The sequence below is a fragment of the Gopherus flavomarginatus genome, chromosome 4 (assembly GCF_025201925.1).
Source record: "Gopherus flavomarginatus isolate rGopFla2 chromosome 4, rGopFla2.mat.asm, whole genome shotgun sequence".
In the NCBI taxonomy this organism is placed as follows: Eukaryota; Metazoa; Chordata; order Testudines; family Testudinidae; genus Gopherus; species Gopherus flavomarginatus.
Genome location: NC_066620.1, coordinates 141,532,114 through 141,556,706, shown reverse-complemented (window position 1 = coordinate 141,556,706; position 24,593 = coordinate 141,532,114). Strand labels below are relative to the sequence as shown.

General features: G+C 38.4%; 1 protein-coding gene across 4 annotated transcripts in view; it reads right to left on the bottom strand.

The window, feature by feature from the left end:
* Positions 1 to 3,825: 3,825 nt before the first annotated feature.
* PNISR (PNN interacting serine and arginine rich protein) overlaps positions 3,826 to 24,593 on the bottom strand; it is a 29,744-nt gene continuing 8,976 nt past the window's right edge. For 3 of the 4 annotated variants that reach the window (XM_050949243.1, XM_050949244.1, XM_050949245.1), the window contains exons 2-12: positions 24,300 to 24,406; positions 22,170 to 22,355; positions 19,989 to 20,212; positions 16,039 to 16,225; positions 15,420 to 15,610; positions 14,273 to 14,410; positions 13,217 to 13,316; positions 12,448 to 12,501; positions 10,876 to 11,046; positions 4,396 to 5,500; positions 3,826 to 4,153 (exon numbers count right to left, since the gene is read on the bottom strand). In XM_050949243.1, the coding sequence (XP_050805200.1) occupies positions 4,123 to 4,153; positions 4,396 to 5,500; positions 10,876 to 11,046; positions 12,448 to 12,501; positions 13,217 to 13,316; positions 14,273 to 14,410; positions 15,420 to 15,610; positions 16,039 to 16,225; positions 19,989 to 20,212; positions 22,170 to 22,355; positions 24,300 to 24,387 (2,475 nt within the window). In that variant the 5' untranslated portion in view covers positions 24,388 to 24,406 and the 3' untranslated portion in view covers positions 3,826 to 4,122. Of the gene's footprint in view, positions 4,154 to 4,395; positions 5,501 to 10,875; positions 11,047 to 12,447; positions 12,600 to 13,216; positions 13,317 to 14,272; positions 14,411 to 15,419; positions 15,611 to 16,038; positions 16,226 to 19,988; positions 20,213 to 22,169; positions 22,356 to 24,299; positions 24,407 to 24,593 lie in introns of those variants that run through there. The other variant, XR_007773854.1, reaches the window with a different exon arrangement.

Here is a 24,593-nt window from a genome sequence, read left to right as displayed (position 1 = left end):
CACAACCTCAGAGGAAGATACGCGGCCGAATGCCTAAGTCACATTCAGGGCCCAACCCAGTAGGTGTGCTTACAGACTGGATTAGGTCCCATTCAAAATTTGGCCACCTGAGATGATGTTGCCCACCTTATTACTTTTAGCCCAGGGTTTAGAGCATTCACATGGGATGTGGGAGGAACAGGTTCAATCCCCCCCTCTCTGCCAGAGGGGGAAAAGGATGTGAATAAGGGTTTCCTTCCTCTCAAGTGAATGCTCCAACCACTGAGATATGTAGTACTCTGATTTTGGAGGGTTTCCCCAATCTCTCCTATTGAAGTTGTGCCACTGTGGCTAATGAAAAAAGGTTCTAATAAAGGGTTTGGGACTAATGCATAGAAATTAAGTGCTTCCTTACTACATTTTTTTGAGATAAAAGGGACACACCAATAGCCACAGTGAATTCTATCTCCACAAAGAGGACAGAGACAGGACAAAGAGAAAGACAGTAGCTGCAGTCCTTAAGAAAATGCCTTTGTACAGTAAAAAGAGGGAAAAAAATAAAATGAAGAAAAGAGGGCAGTAGAAGTAACCCTTTCATGAAACCAAAAAAGCATTTGAGAGAAGCCTTACAGTGCTTAAACAGGGGGACTGAGACAGGACTCTCTGATACTCTTGTACCACTTTATTCATTTTGATGATGAAATTTTTAAAAAGTCATGTAATGTTAAAGTGCATTTCCACATACAGGGCCGCCCAGAGACGAGGGCAAGTGGAGCAATTTGCCCCGGGCCCCGCAGGGGCCCCCACGAGTTTTTCGGGGGCCCTGGAGCAGGGTCCTTCACTCGCTCCGGGGGGCCCGGAAAACTCTCGCAGGGCACGGGCCCCCAGAGCTTTTTCCCTCAGTCTTCAGCGGCGGGGGGTCCTTCCACCGGACCCCCCTCCCAGCCCCCAAATTACCGCCAAAGTGGGACCCACCGCTGAAGTGCTAGGTCTTCCGCAGTAATTTGGCGGGAGGGGCCCCCGCCGCAGGTCTTTGGGGCACTTTGGCGGCAGTTCCCAGAGCAGAAGGACCCCCAGCCTCCGAATTACCGCCAAAGCGGGGCCCCCCCGCTGCTGAAGACCCCAGGCCCCCTGAATCCTCTGGGTGGCCCTGTCCATGTAACAATGTAAACACTAGAAAGCCAAAAAACAATGCAGCAGGCTCATCCAACATAAATCTAGGTGGTAAGTACTAGTCCACTACCAGTAGCAAGGCTTGAAAAAATGTACTGTTTCTTTCCAGTTCAAACGAAACATCCTCTGGTGCTAGGTTTACATTTGTATTGCCACAAGTTCACTGCCTCACTAATAAATCAGCTTCCACGCCCTAAATAAAATCAATATTGACACTTCCTCCCATAACATATGTTGGGTTCACTCAAATTAATTCTGGACTTTTCCTTCCTCTTCTTCACATGGGTAGACATGCTGCTTGCTAATCCTTGCGGGAAAAGCAGCAGCAGCTTTGGCTACTCTACTCCTCCACTCCCCTGAACTTAAGAGAGAAAGCTGCTCTGTCCCCTTTGTAGGAATGTATTACTGAAATACAAGCCATAATTGGCTATTTACCCCATAAGGTGCCTAATAAGTATGATTTCCTGATCAGGCTTAGGCATTTTTGTCTTCTAGTTCTTCAATCAACTACGGGGACTATTGGTGAGCTTGGGATAGGATGCACAAACTATTTAAAACCATTCTGTGGAACCTAATATAGTCAGTTCTACTGGAGGTGAGATGGATGCAGGGATCAGACATCTGCTGGCTCTATGCCTTAATTGAAACTCTTGGAGCAGGTGCAGAAATTAAGGGTTTAACTACATAATTATTCAAGGACAAGGTTGGTTGTAGGCCTCCTCAGATAGTCGTGCCTATGGATTCTTCATTCTTAGATTATCTGTATACATTAATGGTCTCTGTAGCTGCAATCACTAATATTTAGGTGCTTCCTTCAGCAGTCTAAACATGCATGGAAAGGTTCATGGTAAATAGCATGGAGTCTTCTCTTGTTCCTGGTTAGAGGAAACTGGTAATTTAATTTTAAGTAATTTATTTCCTCCCTCATCATCATGATGCCATTTATAATAGAAATTATTTGTGAGGGAGGGTTGTGTAGTCACAGTCTCAATATGTTGGCTCTCTGGAATCTGGTTTTAGTTTCAAAAGACAAACTGGATGAGGACAACCACTAAGAGGCCCCTGGTCTCACAGAAGTTTGTCTTGGTGATGAGGACATACAAGAGGCCTTTTCACTTTGGAGTGCTTTCGGGCCTTCTGTAAACCCCTCCCTCCAGGTAGGTTCATAATGCTCAACAGAGAAGAGGGGAAGAGGAGAAAACAAAACTCTACTGGTGTACAAAGCTATGGATATGCTTGCTTGCTTGACCCCAATAAACACTGCATTGCTTGCACTTCAGACTCTGGTCTTCTTTTTGTCTGCATGACAATAACCAAGGGAGGATGAAGGGAAGCCCTAACAGGGAGGATACTATTTTCATTCCACCCCAGCCTTCATTTGTGAACTTGGGTTTTAAAGAAACCCCATAACATTTACTCCATACACTTAAAAACGGTGTTTTCTTTTCCCTACTACACAAATCTTTTAAAATTATTTTAATCTGTGTCTGTTTAGAACAAGCAGAAGCCTGCACACTTCTAAACTAATAGAGCATCCAAATTTAAAATTGTCTTTATTTATACACCCCCCCCATTATATACTTACCCACAGAATTAAGATCACATCTCCTCCATCTATAAAATTATACCTGGCATTCTTATTTACCCTTCTCATTCAAACATGCTCATAAGAGAACTCTCTTATAAAACACGATGAAGTTTAATGTTCGTGAATGTCAACAATGTAACAAAATTAATGCCAATGTACTGCTAGTAATAGATGTTCTGTGTATGCTATTTAGCTAGATCTATGGAATTTTTAAATACAGTAGTACTGTAGTATGCTCTCTTTATTGGCAAGTCACTACCAATATCAGTGCAGTTGTGTCAAATAATGTAATTTCCATAAGTACAGGATGTGACAAAATTCCAATTGTTGGCAGAGTATATAAACCTTTCACACTTTTTTTTTTTTTTTAACTGAACAGATAATACAAGATCTGGACTGAAAACCAAATGCAGCGCATCACGGAAGCTGTATTCCACAGTAGTGTATCTTAAACTTAATTGTAGCTGATTGGAAAAAAAAATCTACGCATTCCCAAATGTCTAAACTGTCAAGATAACCAACTCTTCACAAAATTTTCCCTTCTTAAGAGAACCGATAGTCTATTGAGAGCAGAGTATTATCCATTATTTTATATTCCAACCAGGATTAAGTAGCGTTTGAATACAAAATAGAAGTGGTTGATTGAGGAATATAGTTCCAAAGCTGAACATTCATGGTGCACATAATCAGTTACTTGCACATATTCCTACTGGTGCTCGGTTGGGTTTAGCATCTCTCATATTACAGAATGATCTATATTTTACACACATAGCATATGTTACTTGATAGTCCAAAAAAGAAAGAGAACTGTAAAAATGTTAAGACGTTTTCATCTAAAGAAAAAAATAATTAGAAGTCTATTCCTTTTTCTCCCCAACCCCACCCAATTCATTAATCTTAAATCCCTGGACCAAAACAAAATCAAAACCAAAAAACCTCACATACTTTGAAAAACGACAGATGTTAAAAACTTTTTTCAAAGTACTTTTTAAGATTTGTTATACAAAAAAACAGCTGCCTTTTAAAAAAAAGTACTATCTATATTCTAACACGTAAAATTAAGGTGCAAGAATTTTAAACAAAAATGAACTAAAGAGCTTTATTGACATCACAGTACATTCAATAGTAATTTTAAGAACATTACAGCTGAAAGAGAATGGCATGTTTTATATTCTTATTAAGCACTACTGTTTCTGAAAAAATTGCAATACAAAGAAATCCTATTATTTAACTGAGCAGCATTTGGAAAAAAATACACCTATTTACAGTTTAAAAAAGGATTCTGGTTTCACCTACACAGCCACAATGTGCCTCTATAATGAGACAAGCCCTTAAAACTCATGGAATTTTTTAATGTCATATCACTGGTGCCACATCATTCCTCAGCGTTTACGACGAGGAGGGGTGGTTGACCTGAAAAATAAAGGGAAATGGGAAAAAGTTAATGGGGAAAGACACCCCGCCCCAAAACCACACATACTTTAGGCTTAACAATTAGTAATTGTAAAAGACTTCCCAAAATTACTTTTGCCCAAGACAACAATTATAACGAATACCGAATTTTATTTAAAAAAATACTTTTATATGTTGTACACAGGAAGACGAATAGTAAAAAAAAAAAAATAATCAGACAAAATACTTAAAAAGTATACTACCTTGATCGTGACTTAGACTTGTGTTTGCGGCTTGCCTTCTTACCAGACCTTTGAGATTTCTCCATGGATCGTGACCGACTATGCTTTGATTTCTTAGCCTTCTTTTCTTTGCTGCTTCCTGGTGATTCAGAACTACTCCTGACACTAGATTCAGAGCCTGAATGTCTTTTACTATCTTTGGTAGAACTTTTTTTGCTTTCCTGTCTAGAATCCTGTCTTAAAATTTTAGCAGACATTGAATTGCTGCGAGAGAGAGCTCTTTCGCTATCTCTTTTTCTCTTTAATCTACTTTCATCATGATTGCCAGACTTACTGTCTTTTTCTTCTTTTCTTTGCTTCTCTTTTCTTTTCTCCTGGTCTCTCTCCCGTTCTCTGTTCTTCTTCCTATCTTTATCTATGCTCCTACTTCGTTCCTTTTTCCTCTCTTGATCTTTACCGTCACCCTTGTGCTTGTGCCTATTTCCACTAAGACTTCTATGCTGGTCATCACTTTTACGCCTACCTCGACTCCTGCTGCGACTAGCACGACTAGCTCGCCTATCCCTTGAGTGACTACTGCTTCTATGCTTCTCCCAACTTCTTTCCCGGGAAGGACTACGATTTTTTCGTCTCTCTCCCTTGTCCATGCTATTTCTACTAGACCTTCTCCTTTCTCTTATCTTTTCCCTACTTCTACTCCTCTCTCTCCTATTTCTATGAGAATAACTCCTACTTCTGCTGCGCCTAATTTTATGTGATGGAGATCTACTGTGACTACGTCTCTTCTTCCTTTTAGGAGAGGAAGACCGTGAAGAACTGCGGCTACTACCTGAGCTTGTACTATATGATGTACTAGATACAGTACTGCTGCTACTACTGCTTCTACTGTTGCTGCTAGTGGTACCACTAGAAGAACTTCTTGACCTACTCCTTCCTGTTCTCTCTTTTTCTTTAACCTCTTTTTTGGGTTCTGTATCTGGTGCAGTTTCACCTGGAGATCTTTTCTTTTCATTAAACACATCATCCTCTGTTTCCTTCGCTTCCTGTGGTGCTGAATTGCTATTTTGCTCTTTATTAATGAATTCATTCATCTCTTTTGCAATTTTTTCATTTTGTAGTTTTTCTTCTGGAAAAGCATATGAAAGAAAAAAAACAGAAATAATGCCAAATAATGTGGTACAGATACATGGCAAGCAAACAAATGTGCTGTCCTTCTTGGCTAAGGAACAAGTTCCTAGACCACCTTAGTCATTTTTAGAAAACAATTCACTTGCCACCATCTTCAAGTTCCAAAAAAATCCTCCCACCCAGTGCTTAATACTGTTTAACATAAAGGATTTAATTCACAAGCCTGTAATGACTGGGAGCTGCATTGGATGACCTAATTTTATGACACTATAATTTAGAAGTGATTTCTAAAACCTGCTTTCTGATTTTTTATTTTTTTAAAGGCTAAACAGATTTTTTAACAGTTTTGGATGCTATTTTTGTTTACATAACTCAATTTTGGCAAGTGATTAATTCATACTTTATGTTCGTATTTTAAACGTATCTGAAATTGGTGCATATGAGTAAGAGAAACCATTCTGTTTCCATGACGACAAAATCACCTCAAAGCGATATGTACTGCAAGATGTGTTAACTTCTCCATTCCACTCTGACAGACCACATCTCTAGAAAAGGATAGTGGAGACTCCATACTCACGCATTCAATCATTAGGTTCTTTGTTGAGACTAATTAGCAATGCTGTAGACGGAGAGGGGGCATGATTCTAGTGGACATCTGTCCACTAGGACCGAGACTAAAGGCTTGTCTATACATGGAGTTGATCCTAAGTAACTCCATATATTGATATTATCTGGAATAAGACTGTTCACACATGGAGTTAATCAGGAACAACTCCATGTATAGACAAGCCTTCAGCATACCAAACTGCTGACAGATCACTACCAGTATGGACTAAAGTCAAACTGGTGACATGAAAGTAAAAAGGTTATATCTCCCATTTCCAAGTTCCCCAAATCATCCAGACCTTCCATATATTTTATTTTAAAATAGCCCTTAAGCACAAAAAATAAATACTTATCATGAATTGTATAAGGTTTTTCAGTGCATTATACACATTTTAAACATATTAAGGATAAAGATACCTTTAAGGGGTAAAAAATAATTTTAGAATACTTTTTCCCCTTCAATATATTTTTTTTTAAAATAGCAGAACAAGACACTGTTACATTAAATGAATACATCACCAAAAATCTCAGCTATCCAGAAAATCTGTACATGCTCACCTTTTACAATTCAATTATAATCAACTCTGATATATAGCACACACAGATATGGAGTAACAAGATATGTTTGTTTCAGCTGCATGTTGAAGAGGTTAAAGGTTGCCCCCCAAAATTCTACATAAAACTGAGTCGGCTGTACCTCACTGATCACAGATAAGGATTACAGTTGTGATCCAAAAATGCACTCAAGCAGGGTAAAGCACTTCTGTTGCAATAAAGCTTTTTTTGTCCATTTATGATAGGAAACATCCATTTACTGCTCTGTCTGGTGATAACTTAGTCTGGCTAAATAGCTATGCACAACTCCATTGTTTGCTTGCTGTGACAGTTTAAATGGCAAAGTGAATACCTCAGAAGAGAAGTGTTTTGTAGCTAATGGGCTTGGGCCCATAGCTTTAATATTGCCTTTAAATGGGGAATATTACGTGATGAGCAGAAGACTAAGCAGTATTCTAAATAGTAAATATCCTAATATAAATACAAATAAAAGCAGGGGAAGAGAAACTGAAAATTTAAAGAGGCAACATGGTTTCTAAACAGAAAGTTTAAAAGCCACACAAAACTTCGTTTGAGATACACAGATGCAATAAGTAAGTGTGTGTTCATGTAAGAACTGCCTTAGGAAGAGAACATCTTTTATAGGGAGGAAAAAACCCAGGAGAATGAAGTGATCTGGAAGAGTTTTTGGATCATTTTCACTTCAAGCTTCACAAAAAAACCCACCTTCTTGAATATTCAGCAATGACAAAGGTTCTGTGTTTGCTCATGTTTAACTAGAAGTAATCAAGAAGGCCAGGAAATTAATATTATAAGGACCACCTTGACAACAAAGTTAAAATATCCTTTCAAAATTCCATAGTTTCAATATTTTTCCTCAGGGAGACCTCTTCTCCCTCATGTGACCACAATACAGATCACTTCCACATTCCTCTCCTTTGATATATGCACTTAATACACCTAAAAAGAGAGGAATGGAAACTAAATGTTGAGATATCACACCTCTTTATAATGGAATGGCTGATCCAGGTCAGCTTCCAGGCCTTTAAACAAAAAGGAGAAAATGTCCAACTTCAACACAACATGAAATAAATATGCCAGTAATACACTGTTTGAACTTTAACTTCTATGCCACCACCAGATCCTGACTGAAGTAATGAATTGCCTACAGTCCCCTTTTTTTAAGCAAAATGATTGGTAATCATTATTCTCTGCCTACACCAGTGGACTTATCCCACTCTGAGACTTAAGTGAGCCTCTAACCCATGCATGTACCAAGCACCATTGCTCTCCAGGAAGGAAACACAGAAGTAATTGCAGCAAATTTTCTTGTGCTGTAACCATCATGCATGAGGGGGGACTTAATATTCAAAGTGTTAGGAGAGGTAGGCCAGAGAGAGCTCTGATCAAGGAAGGCTATGTTCTCCAAAACTACAGTTGGAGTGACTGAATGTGAAAACTGGAACCAACACCAAGTTATGAAGATACACATGTAAACATATCTAGTTGCATAATCTGAGATCCTGAAAGGAACACTTTAGCAGAGTATCTAACCTGGAAGTGTTTTCTGCAATGGGACAAGGAACTTTTGGCTGGTTTTGAGAACCCAAAAACCCAAAGGAACTTCTTACTGTTTGAGTGAATGAGTATGTGAATGCAGGCCTCTTGCAGAATTCCTTCCATTTGACTTGCTGAATCATGGACAATTGAGTCTCCGAAATTAGATTGGCACACAGAAAACAGAGTTCACTTTCTTCATATTTAGAATAGAGTGGAACCCAACAGGTGCCTTAGGCTACAAACAGCAGTGAATATATCTCTACATCTGTTTTAAGAAATTGCATATCCTGGGTCTTACTTTCTTAAAGGACTGAGCAGTCACAAATTACTCCAAACCAACTTTCAGCAGTTTGAAAGAAGATAATCCCTCTGGCTGAGGACTGCTCAGCTTTCTCTCAGAGACCCAAGTTGCAGTAGGATTTTCTTTGGGGGAAGAGAGGGAAAAACCCTAAGGCAAACAAGCAACATAAAAGTCTAACTATCCACAAAGAAGCATCCTATGCTAATCTAGCCCTAATGAAGTGACAAGAGAAAAATTCTAAAAAGGCAGGGAAAGGGGGAAATCCCCAAAAAATCATAGCTTATCCAGCCACCAAGTTTTCACCATCTAGTGAGACAGAACCAGACTGCCGCTTTGAAATGGGGAATGACATCATAGATTCATAGACTCTAGGACTGGAAGGGACCTCGACAGGTCATCGAGCCCAATCCCCTGCCCTCATGGCGGGACTAAATACTGTCTAGACCATCCCTGATGGACATTTATCTAACCTACTCTTAAATATCTCCAGAGATGGAGATTCCACAACCTCCCTAGGCAATTTATTCTACTGTTTAACTATCCTGACAGTTAGGAACTTTTTCCTGATGTCCAACCTAAATCTCCCTTGCTGCAGTTTAAGCCCATTGCTTCTTGTTCTATCATTAGAGGCTAAGGTGAACAAGTTTTCTCCCTCCTCCTGATGACAACCTTTTAGATACCTGAAAACTGCTATCATGTCCCCTCTCAGTCTTCTCTTTTCCAAACTAAATAAACCCAATTCTTTCAGCCTTCCTTCATAGGTCATGTTCTCAAGACCTTTAATCATTCTTGTTGCTCTTCGCTGGACCCTCTCCAATTTCTCCACATCTTTCTTGAAATGCGGTGCCCAGAACTGGACACAATACTCCAGTTGAGGCCTAACCAGCGCAGAGTAGAGCGGAAGAATGACTTCTCATGTCTTGTTTACAACACACCTGTTAATGAATCCCAGAATCACGTTTGCTTTTTTTGCAACAGTATCACACTGTTGACTCATATTTAGCTTGTGGTCCACTATGACCCCTAGATCTCTTTCTGCCATACTCCTTCCTAGACAGTCTCTTCCCATTCTGTATGTGTGAAACTGATTGCTCCTTCCTAAGTGGAGCACTTTGCATTTGTTTTTATTGAACTTCATCTGGTTTACCTCAGACCATTTCTCCAATTTGTCCAGATCATTATGAATTTTGACCCTGTCCTCCAAAGCAGTTGCAATCCCTACCAGTTTGGTATCGGCCACAAACTAAATAAGCGTACTTTCTATGCCAACATCTAAGTCGTTGATGAAGATATTGAACAGAGCCGGTCCCAAAACAGACCCCTGCAGAACCCCACTTGTTATACCTTTCCAGCAGGATTGGGAGCCATTAATAACTACTCTCTGAGTACGGTTATCCAGCCAGTTATGCACCCACCTTATAGTAGCCCCATCTAAATTGTATTTGCCGAGTTTATCGATAAGGATATCATGCGAGGCCGTATCAAATGCCTTACTAAAGTCTAGGTATACCACACCCACCACTTCTCCCTTATCCACAAGGCTCGTTATCCTATCAAAGAAAGCTATCAGATTGGTTAAAATATTTTTCATGTATTTAGAATGTATATACAAAATTCTTCATCTGCATAAGCTCTTTTCTTCATCCACAAGTAGGCTGACATATACCCACTGTGTAGCCTGACAAATAGGTTTGGAGAATGGTTCTCAGGTTGAGAACACTTTGTAAATGTACACTATTTCAAAGATCCTTGTGCAGTGCAGTCCTTGTAAAATTAATTCGCGTGTGAAGGGACAACATAAGGCTTATGTCCCACTTTAAAGAACAGTGGAGAAAAAGATTCATATGGTCCCTCTCCAGAGAGGTGAATTTTACCCTAAATCAGGATTGATATGTTAAAGGAATTTACTTTTGAAAATTATCTGTAGAACCTTGAACATATACAAAATATGTATCTGCATCTGATCTGCAAAAATAATTTGTGGATATCCGCGGATATAAATCGGATATCCATGGATTTGCAGGGCTCTGTTATAATTTGCTCTTTTAAAAATAAGAAAGTAAATAACTAGTCTATGAAGAACATATATAATGGATTTTACAAGCAGGAAAGAAAAAAGGAACACAAAACCAGTTTTTGGCGAAGTATCTCAAACACATTTCTGAGCAAAACTTTAGAATTAAGGAACATCATTTTTATATAAGGCTCCATTTGTATATTTTACAACTTAGTGGAATATGTGTGGGGTAGTGATATATATATATATATCACTACCCCACACATATTCCACTAAGTTGTAAAATGTATGCATGTATATGTTTTTACAGCAGGAACACATTTAAGTGACTTACCTTCTAGCTGTTTTTCTAGTAATAGTTGCTGTTCTCTCTCTTTTCTCCAGAATGCTTCCTGTTTTTGCCTGATTCTGTGTCGTAATTCCTCATCATCAGTATCAGATGATTCAGAGCCTCTGTCACTCCTCTCATCTTCACTGTCTCCTGATCCATAACCACCCAGTCCACCTGCGTGCATAAAGCCCAGTCTATCACGAGGAAAGATTAAGCCTTGTTCTTAATATTTCTGTGGGGCAAAGAGGAGAGTACATTGCCCTTCTTTCACTTTCTCTTCTCTGAAGAAGCCACTTATTCTTAGGGAAGTGCCAATGCTGGTTGACTGGAGTGTTCAAGGCCCCCATTTCTGTACTGATGCTTATTATCTGGGTTTACTCCTTCTGGAACAGCTTGTCTATTTCTCAGCAAGCAACCACTGCGATCGTGGCACTTTTCTCATTCTATGGAAGGGCAAAAAAAGCTCCATATAGAGCCAGTAACAATGCCTTCCCATGTATCAGCAAGCGCACAGACAAAGCAGTGAAATGCCTGGGACACTGTCCCTGAAGACATCTCTGCAATGACTTCGGCAGCCTTCAGTTGTCCAGGGCTTAGAATTCCTGAATGCCATATCAACTTTTCTACTGTGGTTTAGAAAATACTGTACATCAAAAGGTACAGAGATGGAATAAAAATGGGACTTCCCTTGCCCCGAAAAGAAAGATCTGAGTATATACTGGACTGATACAAAGTAACCTTAAACATCTGAGACAGAGGCATTTTACTTTCTTTCCATTTGAGTCTCTCTTAATCTTTATTACAATTAGTTTAAAAACAGATGAATAATTGGGACAGAGAACATTTCATCTTATGTAAAGGAGTTCAACAAAGTTCACAATATCGTGAAATCAGCACATGATCATTGACATTTTATTGTAGCACTGCTACTAGACTATGGTAAGATGACAACATTGGGAAAGAGCTTTTCCTATTACATCTGAGAATGCAATTCTCTGTTTCACATCCTGCACATCAAATTGATAATCGTGGACATGGGAGCTTTAGTAAATGTGTAGTTTTTCAATGAAAGTATACATTTATTCTAAACATTTGAATAGGCTTTTTCTGCAAATCAGAGCTTTACATTTTTATCAGTTATATTGTCAACTGTTACCCACGGTTAACATAGGCTGGACCAAAACGGGACTAATGCATAAAAATAGTCATCTTCCTTCAAAAAGATTGTAGTTTGCTCCTGGAAAAATTTAAAAACCATCCTTTTAAGATTAGTTATCGAGTAAACTATCCAGCCAAAAAGAAGTAAGTGTACTTCTCATGTGTTTACCTAGTTTACAAACTTAGGCAAGATTCTGATACTCTACTCATATGATTAGTTCCTTACTCTACAAATTATCCCTCTGAAATCTATGGGATAACTTATACTGTAAGGTTCTACCCAACATGAGTAAAGGTATCAGAATGACCTTAATTATTATGGTAATTACAACCTAGTTTCAACACACAATTTCTGGAAATGCAAGATAAGAGTGATTTCCCCATTAAGCCCCTCTCAAAAATAAGGAACATACTTACCGAGCCCAGTGAGGGAAGCCAGTGCACTGGACTGTGCCAGCTGTTTTGCAGGAGCTTTGTATCACATCAACAACAGGAACAACATGTTAACACAAATAGCCACGATTTCATAGTCATGAGATTCTATGGTATTGTTAAATCTACTACTATTGCTGTTTTTTGGAGGGAGAGAAGAAACATTAAAAACGTATCATCCATTTAAAACGAGTCCTAGATTTTCTCACCATGTAAAAGTTTCGCATTATAAATATGAGTTAATAGTCACTTGCAAACCACAAATCTATATTCATAGATCCGTTTCCAAGTTACAGCATCTGCATATATATTTCAAATACCAGTATTTACATATTTAATTTTACTCATAATTGTATAGAAAAAAAATCACCTGCTGTTATATATAGAGTGGCTTGTTAACAGTGAAAGAAAATAAGCTACTTGAGGATTCATATTTGTCTCTTTTCATTTCTGATCAACTAAAAGTCTGAGGTAAAATGATAGCGTTAAAGAATAGATAGCTACACTGCAAAAGCCATTAACACAGAGATACCATCATAACTAAAGAAATGAATTATATGAAAGACATGGAATAACTGAAGTAACTCACAATACACTGCACAGGACAACAGTATATGATTACTGGATTTGAGCTCTAGCAAATCAGATGCATTAGATATTGATTGCTCTTGGGAACAGTTGCTATGGAGTAAAGTGTTCTAAAAACATGCAAATATAGAATATTCACTGAACAAACTAAAAAAGAAAAGCATACCTTTAGTTGCTTTACGATGTACGTCTTTGGCTACATAATAAATTTCTTCATTTGTGACATCTAAAAGAATCTCTGTCAGCAGCAGTTTTGTCAACATCATCTGAAGAAAATAATTTTAAACAACACTGGAAGCCAAGTATTTGGACCAAATTTTACACTTTGTTACACGTATGCAACCCCACTGCTTTGCATGGGTGTCAAACCATATTTGGTTCCTTTTACTTATTTTTCTATACAAAAGATCAGTTAAAATTAGGACTCTAAAGTAGTTTGGAAATCAAGTTCAACTGAAAAAATCCAAACAGTCTGTACTCTCATACTGACCTATAATCATAATCATTTCACATACAGAAGCATGGCAAAATAAAGTGCATGCATATGACTTCGCAGGTTTGGGGCCTTAAGTACCAGGACTTCAGTTGTAGAGGGTTCAGAAAGAACCACAAAAACCTGTATGAGTCACCTGAAATAGCCTTTTTATATATAGGCGATAGAGACCCTCCAAGGTCATACTGAGAAATAAGCTCCCATTTCTCATCGTGCAACATCACAAGATACCGCACTTCAAATAATTATAATTTTTTGATAGAAAAGTTGCTGCTAGTCCAAGACTTAATCTTGCTATTCTTGGGCTTTAAGAAACTGTATTTTTAGCAAAATGTAGATGATCGGGGGGTTGGAATGTTAGAATAAATTCCAAGGAAGAATGATAGAATTATTAGTGGATGAAGACCAGTGAGGTGGGCAAAAATGCATGATAAATAGGTGTATTGTGTTTCTTTACATCTTATCAGATAGCTCTAGACTTCACATATATGGTATGGAATGGTACAACACATATGTAAGTATATTCTCCCCTATGTAGATATGCTATCCATATGTTAAACTGGAGACACACACGACTCCATATATATTCCCAGTACATTATACAATCTATGTTATATATTTATTTAAAATGTCAGGCATAGAAAAGCACAGCTACTCTTTCTTCTATGCTTAAAACCAGAAACATATGTATAGATGAACACCCTTTTGAGAGAACTACGTTATTTATACCATTTGATACTCCTTTTCTTCTTCTGTCATTTCTGGTTCACTTTGCTCCTCTTGAGGAGCAGGAGAGGGGCTCCTACTAACTTTTCCAACACTTGCAGCTTCTGTGTTTTCGATGTCGTCTTCTTCCTCATCACTGTCCTATAAGAAGAACATTGCATACTTTAGGACTAATTAATAATTAAAACAAGGCAGTTTCTATTTATGGTTCTCAACAGAAACTGAAATACAGCACTTCAGAATGAAGCAAAACAGCCCTCCAAACAAGTAGGTAATCCCCCTTCCCCTCTACAAGCCCTTGGAGCTAGAAATCCCACCATAAATCACCAGCTGCAATGCAGGTTTGGTAATCCTCATATGGATCGTCAAACCAGTATTTGCAGAGGACAACCCATGGTGGGTCTATTTGGTTAGGACACGCAAAGCTGTTATTTGAGGCAGGGTGTGGAGAATATAACGTATGGGGACCAACGTAGACACTTTTCCCCAAGTGAATGGGATTTATGCATGGATTGGAGGAATTTGACTACGGGATCCAGAGAGAGGACCTTCACCCAACAACCTAGGATATTCGTCAGGCAAGGCAGCTTCCCAAGAAGAAAAACTAAAGGCTCTCGACTGCTCACCTGACCCCCTATGTCCAGAAAGACCACCTATGCTGTGGTCTGGTCACTATAGGATAGGTATCCAGCAAATCATTTAGGAAGAACTACCACAGACACAAGGCTACAGCATAAGACTCCCTAAATTGGTTCAGTTTGGCAAGCATGGATGCACTGGTACATTTGTACTCAAACTAGTCCAAGTACAAACAGTTCAATTCTTTACCATAGACACCTCCCTTTTAGTCTATGCCAACTACGAACTTAAGCAAACAGAAAATAAAGGCCAATTTTATCACTGCCTCTTTGCTATTACAAACCACATAAAAATAAATATTCTTTAAGCTATGCTTGAATTTTTGCCCATTATCTACCAAGAATTTACAAAGGTCAGGTAAGTGGCACTGCAGTTGACACAAACTTAATTTTTAACATGAGTAACAAATAAGTGTTGTAGATAAAGAAACTATTTTTCAGTTTACAGAAAGAAATGTTAAGATCTTTCAGGAAAATACATATCTAGATCAAAAGTGAATGCTTCTACTTACAAATTTACTTTTCTGAGGTAACCGTGGGCCATCTCCTTCTTCAGCTTCCTCACTTGCTTTTTTTTCTTTTTTAGACATCTGAGAACGTTGCTGTTCCATTCTCTCTTTCTCCAGCTTTTTCTGCTTTTCTCGTTCCATCTTTTCCAGACCCTCACGAATCCAAGCAGGAAGGGTTCTACGTTTCACAGCATCTGCATGCCAGAGATTTATAGTTTTGTCAGAAGAAGAAAAATAAAAAGATACATCTTTCTCACTCAATTAGAATTTTTTGTTGTTGCTATTATTAAGTTAAGTATCAGAGGGGTAGCCATGTTAGTCTGGATCTGTAAAAGCAGCAAAGAATCCTGTGGCACCTTATAGACTAACAGACGTTTTGGAGCATGAGCTTTCGTGGGTGAATACCCACTTCGTCAGATGCATGTATCTGAGGAAGTGGGTATTCACCCACGAAAGCTCAAGCTCCAAAACGTCTGTTAGTCTATACGGTGCCACAGGATTCTTTGCTGCTATTATTAAGTTGTAATTACAGATTTCAAATGTTACATTTCTTTTTACAATGAAAACCATCTCTGAAATCATGTTTTTGGATTTCTTTCATTAAAGTGTGATTAACATGTACCAATCTGTGGAGGCTCCTGCTTCACAGGCATCGCGATGGGTGAACGTTGACGGTCTCTGAATGAGGGCCTTTCCCTTCGGTTCTGGGGAGGCGCTGAAGGTGCTGGGGGACCTGGTGGCCCTGGTGGTCCTGGCTGCCAGTAAGGTGGATGAAATCCACCTTGGGGTGGACCAAAAGCAGCCCCATGCTGAAAGAGTAATGCAGTTCATTTTTCTTCACATTTCATACAATGCACTCTAAACTTATTCCTTGGGCTCCACATACATGTGTGCACGCACGTGTGTGTGTAAGTGAAACAGAAGTCCATGCAAATTGAAATCATGGATTTTTCTACCTAACTATGGTCTTTCTACCTGTTTTACTGTGGTCCCCAAAATCTAAACTGTCATTTTTATTTAAAAACTGACTTATTTAAGAACTTCTGGGTTTGAAAATGGATTTTAGAATGTAAACCAATGCACAGACACCATAATGAATCTATGAATTGGCTGCAGACAACCCCTTTTCACAGCCTCTCAAAACTGAAGTCTGATACCCATCTAGCTGCTGTCAATATTAACCAATTCACTACCAACTACCATCAGCATACTCAGTTAAAGCTGGGGTGCACAAAGTGCAACCTGAGGGCCATAGTAGCATGCAGAGTCCTGAAGTGTTGACATACCATCACTCTCCCTATAACTACAACTTGAGGACAAAGGTGAAACACTCCAACTTTTTGTTGCTTGTTGCTGGACTTGACCAGCAATCTCCACTCATCTAATCGAGGATGTTAAAAATAAAAATATATATTACGGCTGATCAAAATAATGCATACATTTATATGCAAGTTTGGTACACTTCTTGCATTCCTACCAAGTTGCCATGCAAGTCAGAGTTGCAAAGCTGTGGCACAGATGAGTGCATGTTATAGCTGGTTCCTAGAAATAGCCACTGAATCCATTTAAAAGGATGTCGTATAGGTATAAGGCTGCAAGCAAAAATTTTATGACGATGATTTAAGTCAAAATTATTAAATTGCCAATTTTCAGCATGATTTAAACAAGCAGGACCTTGATTAAAATGGATTATTTTAATCTTGTTTTGCATTTGTACTTATTTTCTTTAAAATAAGGTTGATTCTCATTGGTTGGTAACCATTAAAACATGCCGATTTGCAACTACATATACCCTTTACATGAAATTTGATACTACTCTGTTAACCAGGGGACACACTATATCTATGCATATTTATTTAAGCAATTATATAGCTTAACACTTTTTTTTTTTTTACATTTTTTATTATGTTTGAAATGGTATCTATTATATAGATGATACATTTATTTACTAGGTTCATTTTTGTGTGTGATTTGTGTCAAGCTCTATTTGCATGCAAACTGGAATTCAATTAAAAATGCACAAAAACAGCATTTTAATTTTTTTTATTAGTTAACTAAAACTCCCTTAAATGTGCTAGATACATAAAAACAAATTTATCAAAACATGTTTTGCATTTAAAACTGATTATTAAGAAAAGTACTATATTATGTCCATGACTAGTCCTACTAGGCCCTACGACAATACAAATAAATAAAAATAATAAGAGTTATCTGTAGTTAATAAACTGAACTGATTGTTTCGGGTTATCATGTCCTTCAAGATTTTAGAACTAGTAGATCTCATTCTGTCACATAAGAGTTTTTATTCAGACTGGAAGAGGAAAACAAACTTTTCTTCTTTTTCTACTCCAATCAACTTTTTAATTTTGAATGAACTAGTCATTGAACTATCTGAATAATCTGAAATGAAGAAAATATTTGCTACTACTATCAAAAGCTGGCTTAGTACTTCAACAAACTCTGGTTCTAGGTGCTTAGCCAGTGACTTCCGCAGCTCAGTAAGTGATTTTTTTTTTAAGATTTTGGCAGAAAACATGTACTGTTTAACATTTTAATTCAATTTAAATTACTTTAATATTTATAATAAGTTTAGGATTTAACACAGGTTGTCTTAATTTGAAATAGGTTTATTTTCAAAAAGAAAAATGTTTTAAATTTAAATTTAAAAAAATCTGATTATTTTGCTCTTTTTAAAATCAATGCTTTATTATATTCTTTTGGTTATTCAGACATTTAGTACTTCCAATGTAATTTTAAAGATAGTTGCATTTACTGCATCATCTGCTACAAAGTGGACTTTCAGTACCATTTTTACAGGATTCTGAGAAGTTGTCTATAAAACTTTGTCCAGTAACAGTAAACAGAAGACTTTTATAGTCTAAAGTATTTGAAAATGGATGGCTCACCTCACGTCTAACAACGATGCCTGACACTACAATTTAAGAGTAGAGAAATTAGATAGAAAAGAGAAATAAATTCCTATACCTTTTGTCAGCCTTCCACACAGATTTCTATTGTCTGTGAATATGAGATAGATATTCCAAAAGGTAACGTGTGTTTATAATTTATTGTAACAGGTTTGAGCATACAATACCATTGAAAATTGGGGGGAAAAATCTAGAGTAAATTCTTTGGATATAGGCTTGGACAATATCCCTCACTGTAATACTTAAAAAAAAATCTACTCTTTATACACACTGCACATAACTTGTTTGCAAGAGTAAAGAAAAAAATTGGATGTGAATTTTTTTTTAAATAATTGTTTATTCACAGACTCACAGAAGACAGACTGGAGGATCCAATTGATCTTTTCCATCTCTATCTCCCTGCAAATGCAGGACTACTCCCTACAGCAGGGGCTCTCAACTTTTTCTTGCTGAGGCCCCCCTCAACATGCTATAAAAACAATAGGGCTCAGCGGGGGCCAGGGGGAACTTGGGGCTCTGGACCAGGGGGGACCCTTAGGCATAGGCATAGTTTTACTTCTATGGGGGGTGAGGGGTAGAGGGCAAGAGCTGACGGGGCCTGAACCAGCTCCATGCATCGGGGTCCAGGAAGGGAGTGCCACCTCCACCCCCCAACTCACTCAGGTGGCCATCCAGCCTGTCTGGGCTGTGTGGGGATGCAACCAAAATATATAACTCAAATGGGGAGGGGACTCAGTTCAAAAAGGTTGAATACCACTCAGGGTGCAGGGAGGGGCTAGCTAGGGGATGTGTGCAGGCAGGGGAGTAGCTTAGGGTGCAGGCAGGAGGTAGCTAGGGGCTATGTACGGGTGGGTGGGCAACTCCTAGTGTAGCTCCCAGCTTGGGGGGCGGGGGGGGGGGAAGAGAGGAGGTTTGCCGGCTTCAGCCCCACACCGCTCCTGGCTTCGGGAGCTTGGGAGGGTCCAGCATCAGCCCCGCTCCCAGCTGTGTGGGATGGGGGAGGGGCCACCGGCTTCAGCCACACACCGCTACTGGCTGGGGGGTGGGGGGGGGCGGGACGTGGGGGCGGCAGAGAGTGTGCCAACTGCAGCCCCGCGTTGTTCCACTCTGGGGTGGGGTGGCCACCAACTTCAGCCCTGTGCCGCTCTCAGCTTCAGCGCTGGGCTCGGGGCACTGGGTTTCAGCTGAAGGGCTCCATGGAACCCCTGAAAGGGCTCATAGATCCCCAGGGGCCACAGATACCCAGTTGAGAACTGCTGCTCTATAGTACATTCTCTAGTATATTTAGGTATATTATTTTCTTAACTTTATTTAATGCTCCTTTCTTTTACACAACTTTGTCATGTTAATTATATACTGGAAAACACTGAGTCATTTTAATCTTGCACATAACAACCATTTCTCATTATTTGTATGGAAAAAATCTTGTTTGGCCTCAGAACTGAAAACTCTAAAGTCTTCTTCTGTATGCATAAGGTATTTTGCATTGTGTTAAAATGTATCTTAGCTGCTAAGATTTAGCAGCTAACAGACTTCTTGTTTGTAGAACTGAAGAGTGAGAGTCGCCGCTAGATATTCTTAGAGGAACACTTCCACAGAAGGGACTCTGTACGTCTACAATATTAAAGCAACAAATATGTTTCACCTGATAGTCAAACTGGTTCACTGGCCCCATTGCAAAGTTATCAGGTGGTCCCCCAAAGTTGTGATTGTTCTGGTTAAATATATGCCTGTTGTCAGGGGCAAATTCCCCACTATCCTGACTGTTGCTGTCTTCAGATGGAGGAACAATTTCCATTGGACCAGGGGCTGGAGGCATCCACTGCTGATCTGGAGGTGGATGTGGAGGTTGGTGAGGCATTCCCCATTCTGTTCAGGATTTAGAATAAAATTCAGTATGAAGATAACAATGACACTTAGACAAATAATAAATGTTCTTAAGCTATCAATCTCATGAAGTGCCAAAAAAACAAGACTTTCAGCTTTTGTCTGATAAGGAGTCAGGTAGGTATAAACTGATATATATAGTCATAGATCAGGGTTAGGGGGAGCCATTATAACCACCTAGTCTGATGAAACAGGAATTAATTCCTACTTCAAATCCAAAAAACATGGTTGAATATAGCATGTAAACTTTTAGAAAGATATTCAATCTCTATTTAAAAATCTCCAGCAATGAAGAATCCACCACAATCTTGGGTAAATTATTCCTAGTCTGAATTTGTCTAGTTTCAACTTCTAGCCACTGGATCAAGTTATGCCTTTGTCTGCTAAACTAAAGAGCCCTCTAATATCAAATTTCTGTTCCCCATGTAGATACTTATACATGGTGATAAAGTCACCCCTCTACCTAGTCTTTGATAAGCTAAACTACCAAATAAAACCCAAACCAAAACAAGAAAAACCCCAACCCTTACACCTTGCAAACATTTATAGGCAAGATTCAGTACTCCGTATCTTAGAGGTGGCAGCACAGAACTTGAAGACTAGGAGTGGAAGGACTCAGGTGCCCTTAAGACACCTTTGAACCTTGGGGCTGCTCAGGGGGTAATTTAGACAGCCCTAAGGGCTGCCTACTTATTGCAGCTTCCCTGTGGAAAGCAGCACTGCTCAGATTCTCTGCAGAGCGGCATACTGGAGCCATGACTCCCCTGGATGTTTAGTGAATGAGGAAGAAGAATGTGGTTAAGTCACTGAATTGGGACACTACAAGCCACATAACTTCTAACTTTCAAACCTGACATTCTATTCCACTTTGTTAAGCATGTATATGCACCACAAGTGATTGTCTGAGATAGTTTATTTAATGAAAATTTCCATTCAGTTCACATAGGCACATTTGCCAAAGTGCCAATAGAACTTTGGGAAATAATTGTTTTAATGGTTTAAACATAATTCAGTGCATGTGCAGATTTTGGGGTTTTTTCCCCTCCCTTGTAGCTATAAAATCAAATGCAATTTTCACTGAACCAATTAAAAACCATCTACAGACTTAGAAACTTCATTCCTGCCAAATTTCATATTCGCCATTACATTCTGCAGATGTGCTAGATCTGTTTTTTAAAAATTGCAAAAGAAAATGTTTGCAAAATAATTCTTGGAAATAAAACTGCAATTCTTCTACTCCTTCTGTTCTTGAAATCAGCTCTATTTCATTTTTTAAATGAAACTTTCAGGACAAACATTTTCCTTGATAGGAAAAGAAATATATGTTTCAGCCAAAAACTAAATTTTTGAGAAAGTTATAATTAATCGAAAGTGATCCATTTTATTGTAAATGTTCAGTTAATCTTAACTATAGGCATCCCATGTGCGGTGCATATAATGGGTAGGGCAAGACCTGGGGAGAGCAGATGTCTTCCTTTTTGAGGTTATATACAATAAAAGTGTATTTCACAAGCAGACCTCTGCCCTTTCTGATCTCCAAGCTGTTGTGCCTTAAAAGAACACCACAGCAAACATCCCACCAGCTAAGTGCTGGACAGAACTCATTCCATAACCTGTCAATAACATTGTCCAAAACAACTAAAAGGGTTGCAACAGAGTGACAATAAATGCTCTCTTCCTCAGTGCCTATGAAAATTTCAGATGACTGTGCTATAAAATCTTCATGGCTGTACTCTTTCCCATCCCTGAACCAGCTATTTGTTGCTTGTAGACATCATGCTGTCAGAAGTGAATGATGCAATGGGGAGGGTGACACACAGAAAATAGAGAAACAGGGCATAATATAAATACATATTCACACATTCACCAAATTACTGAATAAATAATTAAAATATGGGAGGGGTTGGAGAGAGAAAATAAAATAAAATAAGACACAAACCTGGCTGCCACATTCTGTTGAAGTTGGGATCCCCCTGAAAATTACCATGGTTGTTTGGACCAGGCTCTATTCCGGAAATATCCTGTCCATTTGGCATCATTCCTTGTTGTTCCACCACGCTCTGCTGCCCCGAGGCTTCCCGTTGGGCAATCCATGCCTGAGCTAATGCAGCCCAATCAATCTGGCCTAAAACAAATTTTAAAAAAAACTTTACCATTTCAGTATTTAAACTTCCAAAATACAATTCTCCTAGTGAAATAGATATATATTCTCTTAACGGAAGAATCACTTTATTTACCTACAACTACCTTGCCACGACTCATGGCACGTAATTAATTACATTTTTATTACCGATTGCAAATATGTCAACGTGTATGTGCATACTGTCACAGTGGAGTTTCTCTAAATGAATATTATATATACGGTTTTAGTTTTCCTATCATTACTTGAATGGATGCTAGTTATACTCTTGCTGAGAGTGAAAAATACAAATTCAGATTTTAAAAGGTGTAAATTCTGTAAATTCTATATCAGTGAAGTTAAGTTTAAGGAAGATGTATAGTTAGAGCACATATTTTGTAGTGTGTGTTAAAATGACCTTTTATCTTCTTATAATGGTCTTTTGAGTTCCTATTCTTTTTTTGTTCCCTTTTCTCTGTCACTCCTCATTTTTACCTTGTCTCTTCTCCCATAATGTTTTCTTAACTACTGTTTGTTCTGCTTTGAGATTGGACTTGCTACTTTTTTGTTCCACATTTTTTCTCCCATCATCACTCCTTGCATTAAAGCAAGAGACTAGCACAGGAGCTAGACGCAATTGGAAGTGTGCCAAGAAACAGTAGGCAAAGGTACAACGTACTTCAAAGTGAATAACTATACATTAATTACTCCTGATTTAAGTTATCTACGCACAGATGTGTACAAACAGGAGCACAGAGTTCCATTTGCTAATCATCTAGTTTAAATGCACATTTTCCATTTTTCATGTATTTGTTGTCATATACTGTTGTGTTATTCTTATTTCATATATTATTTATGGAGGACATAACTTGTGTTTAGTCCTAATAACCTTTTGGCTTCACATGTATTTTGTGCACTTCTCATTTTCGACAATTCTCATACATAATCAGTTTTAGTTCTGCAAAACACTAAAAAGAGTTATTTTAAAAATTGTACAGTGTCTTACATCTGAAAAGGGACTTGCTTGTGGTAAAGATTTAAATAGACTCCAGGTCTCTGGGTCACTAGTCCTCTGCATTTCCCTCAAGATCATCTTTCCCCTACCGTACGGTACCTCACTTCTGTTATGCAATTTATCTTTACAAGAATGGGGGGGGGACGGAGGGGGAGGAGAACAACTTACTTGGGGTTACACCACTGGTGAATTACCATAAAGCCATCAATTCACAAAGATACTGTCATAATAAGAATTAGACATCATAAAGTCAGCAAATAATCTCTAGATAGATGTGCAGTTGGGGACAGTTTATGCAACAGACAAAAACATAGAACTAAAGAAATATGTGTCTGCCAGCATTCTGCACACTCGAGTTGGGCAGGGACTGTCTTACGTGTTTGAAAAGCATTTTGCACACCATTCACATTACTGTAACCAAAATAAATAATATATCCATCTACACAAAAACAGATTTCGCTGAAGTGATTTTTAAACACATCTGCATGCACACTTTACCAGACAGGCATTTCCTAGTACAGCAGGCATTCTCAACTACAAGGTTTTTCATGACCTAGCTTGGCCAAAAGCCAATGTTTCTGAAAAGAAAGGCCAAGAGCCATCAAGAATCACTAAGGCAACAAAAATCAAGAACAAATAAGGCAGACTAACTGTTGGGAACAGATTATAGTCTATCAATACTTTACCAACCCAAGACAAATCAATTCACTTACTTGTATTGTACATATTAAAAATCAATGAGGGTGGAGACACACTAAGCATTATTGTGCCTAATAATTGTTATGGTCCAGAAGAGCACCAGAAAATACAATTTCTCAATAGCTAGTATAAGAAAGGAGTAACCATGGTCATGCTGTAATCCAAGGACTAAAATTCAGATTACAAAATATAAATTAAATTGTATTTGGATAGCACAAATCTTGTTATTTACTTACTTGGATCTTGCTGATGCTGGAAGGACTGCATCCACTGTTGCTGGTTCAAAGGCCATTGCTGCCAAGGCTGTCCACCTTGATCCCACATCTTTAATTCTTTAGATATTCTACATTTAATAAAAAATATGGTTTTACATTTGAACTGATACTCAGGAAGCTTTACATACTTGAAAGTATTACACAATTGCACGGAGACACATAACTCCTGCAAAACCAAGTTGACAAAGCAGTATCGGTTTAATAATTTTAGCTGGAGGAAAATGCTAACTGTTCAAAACATCAACTGAAAGAGGT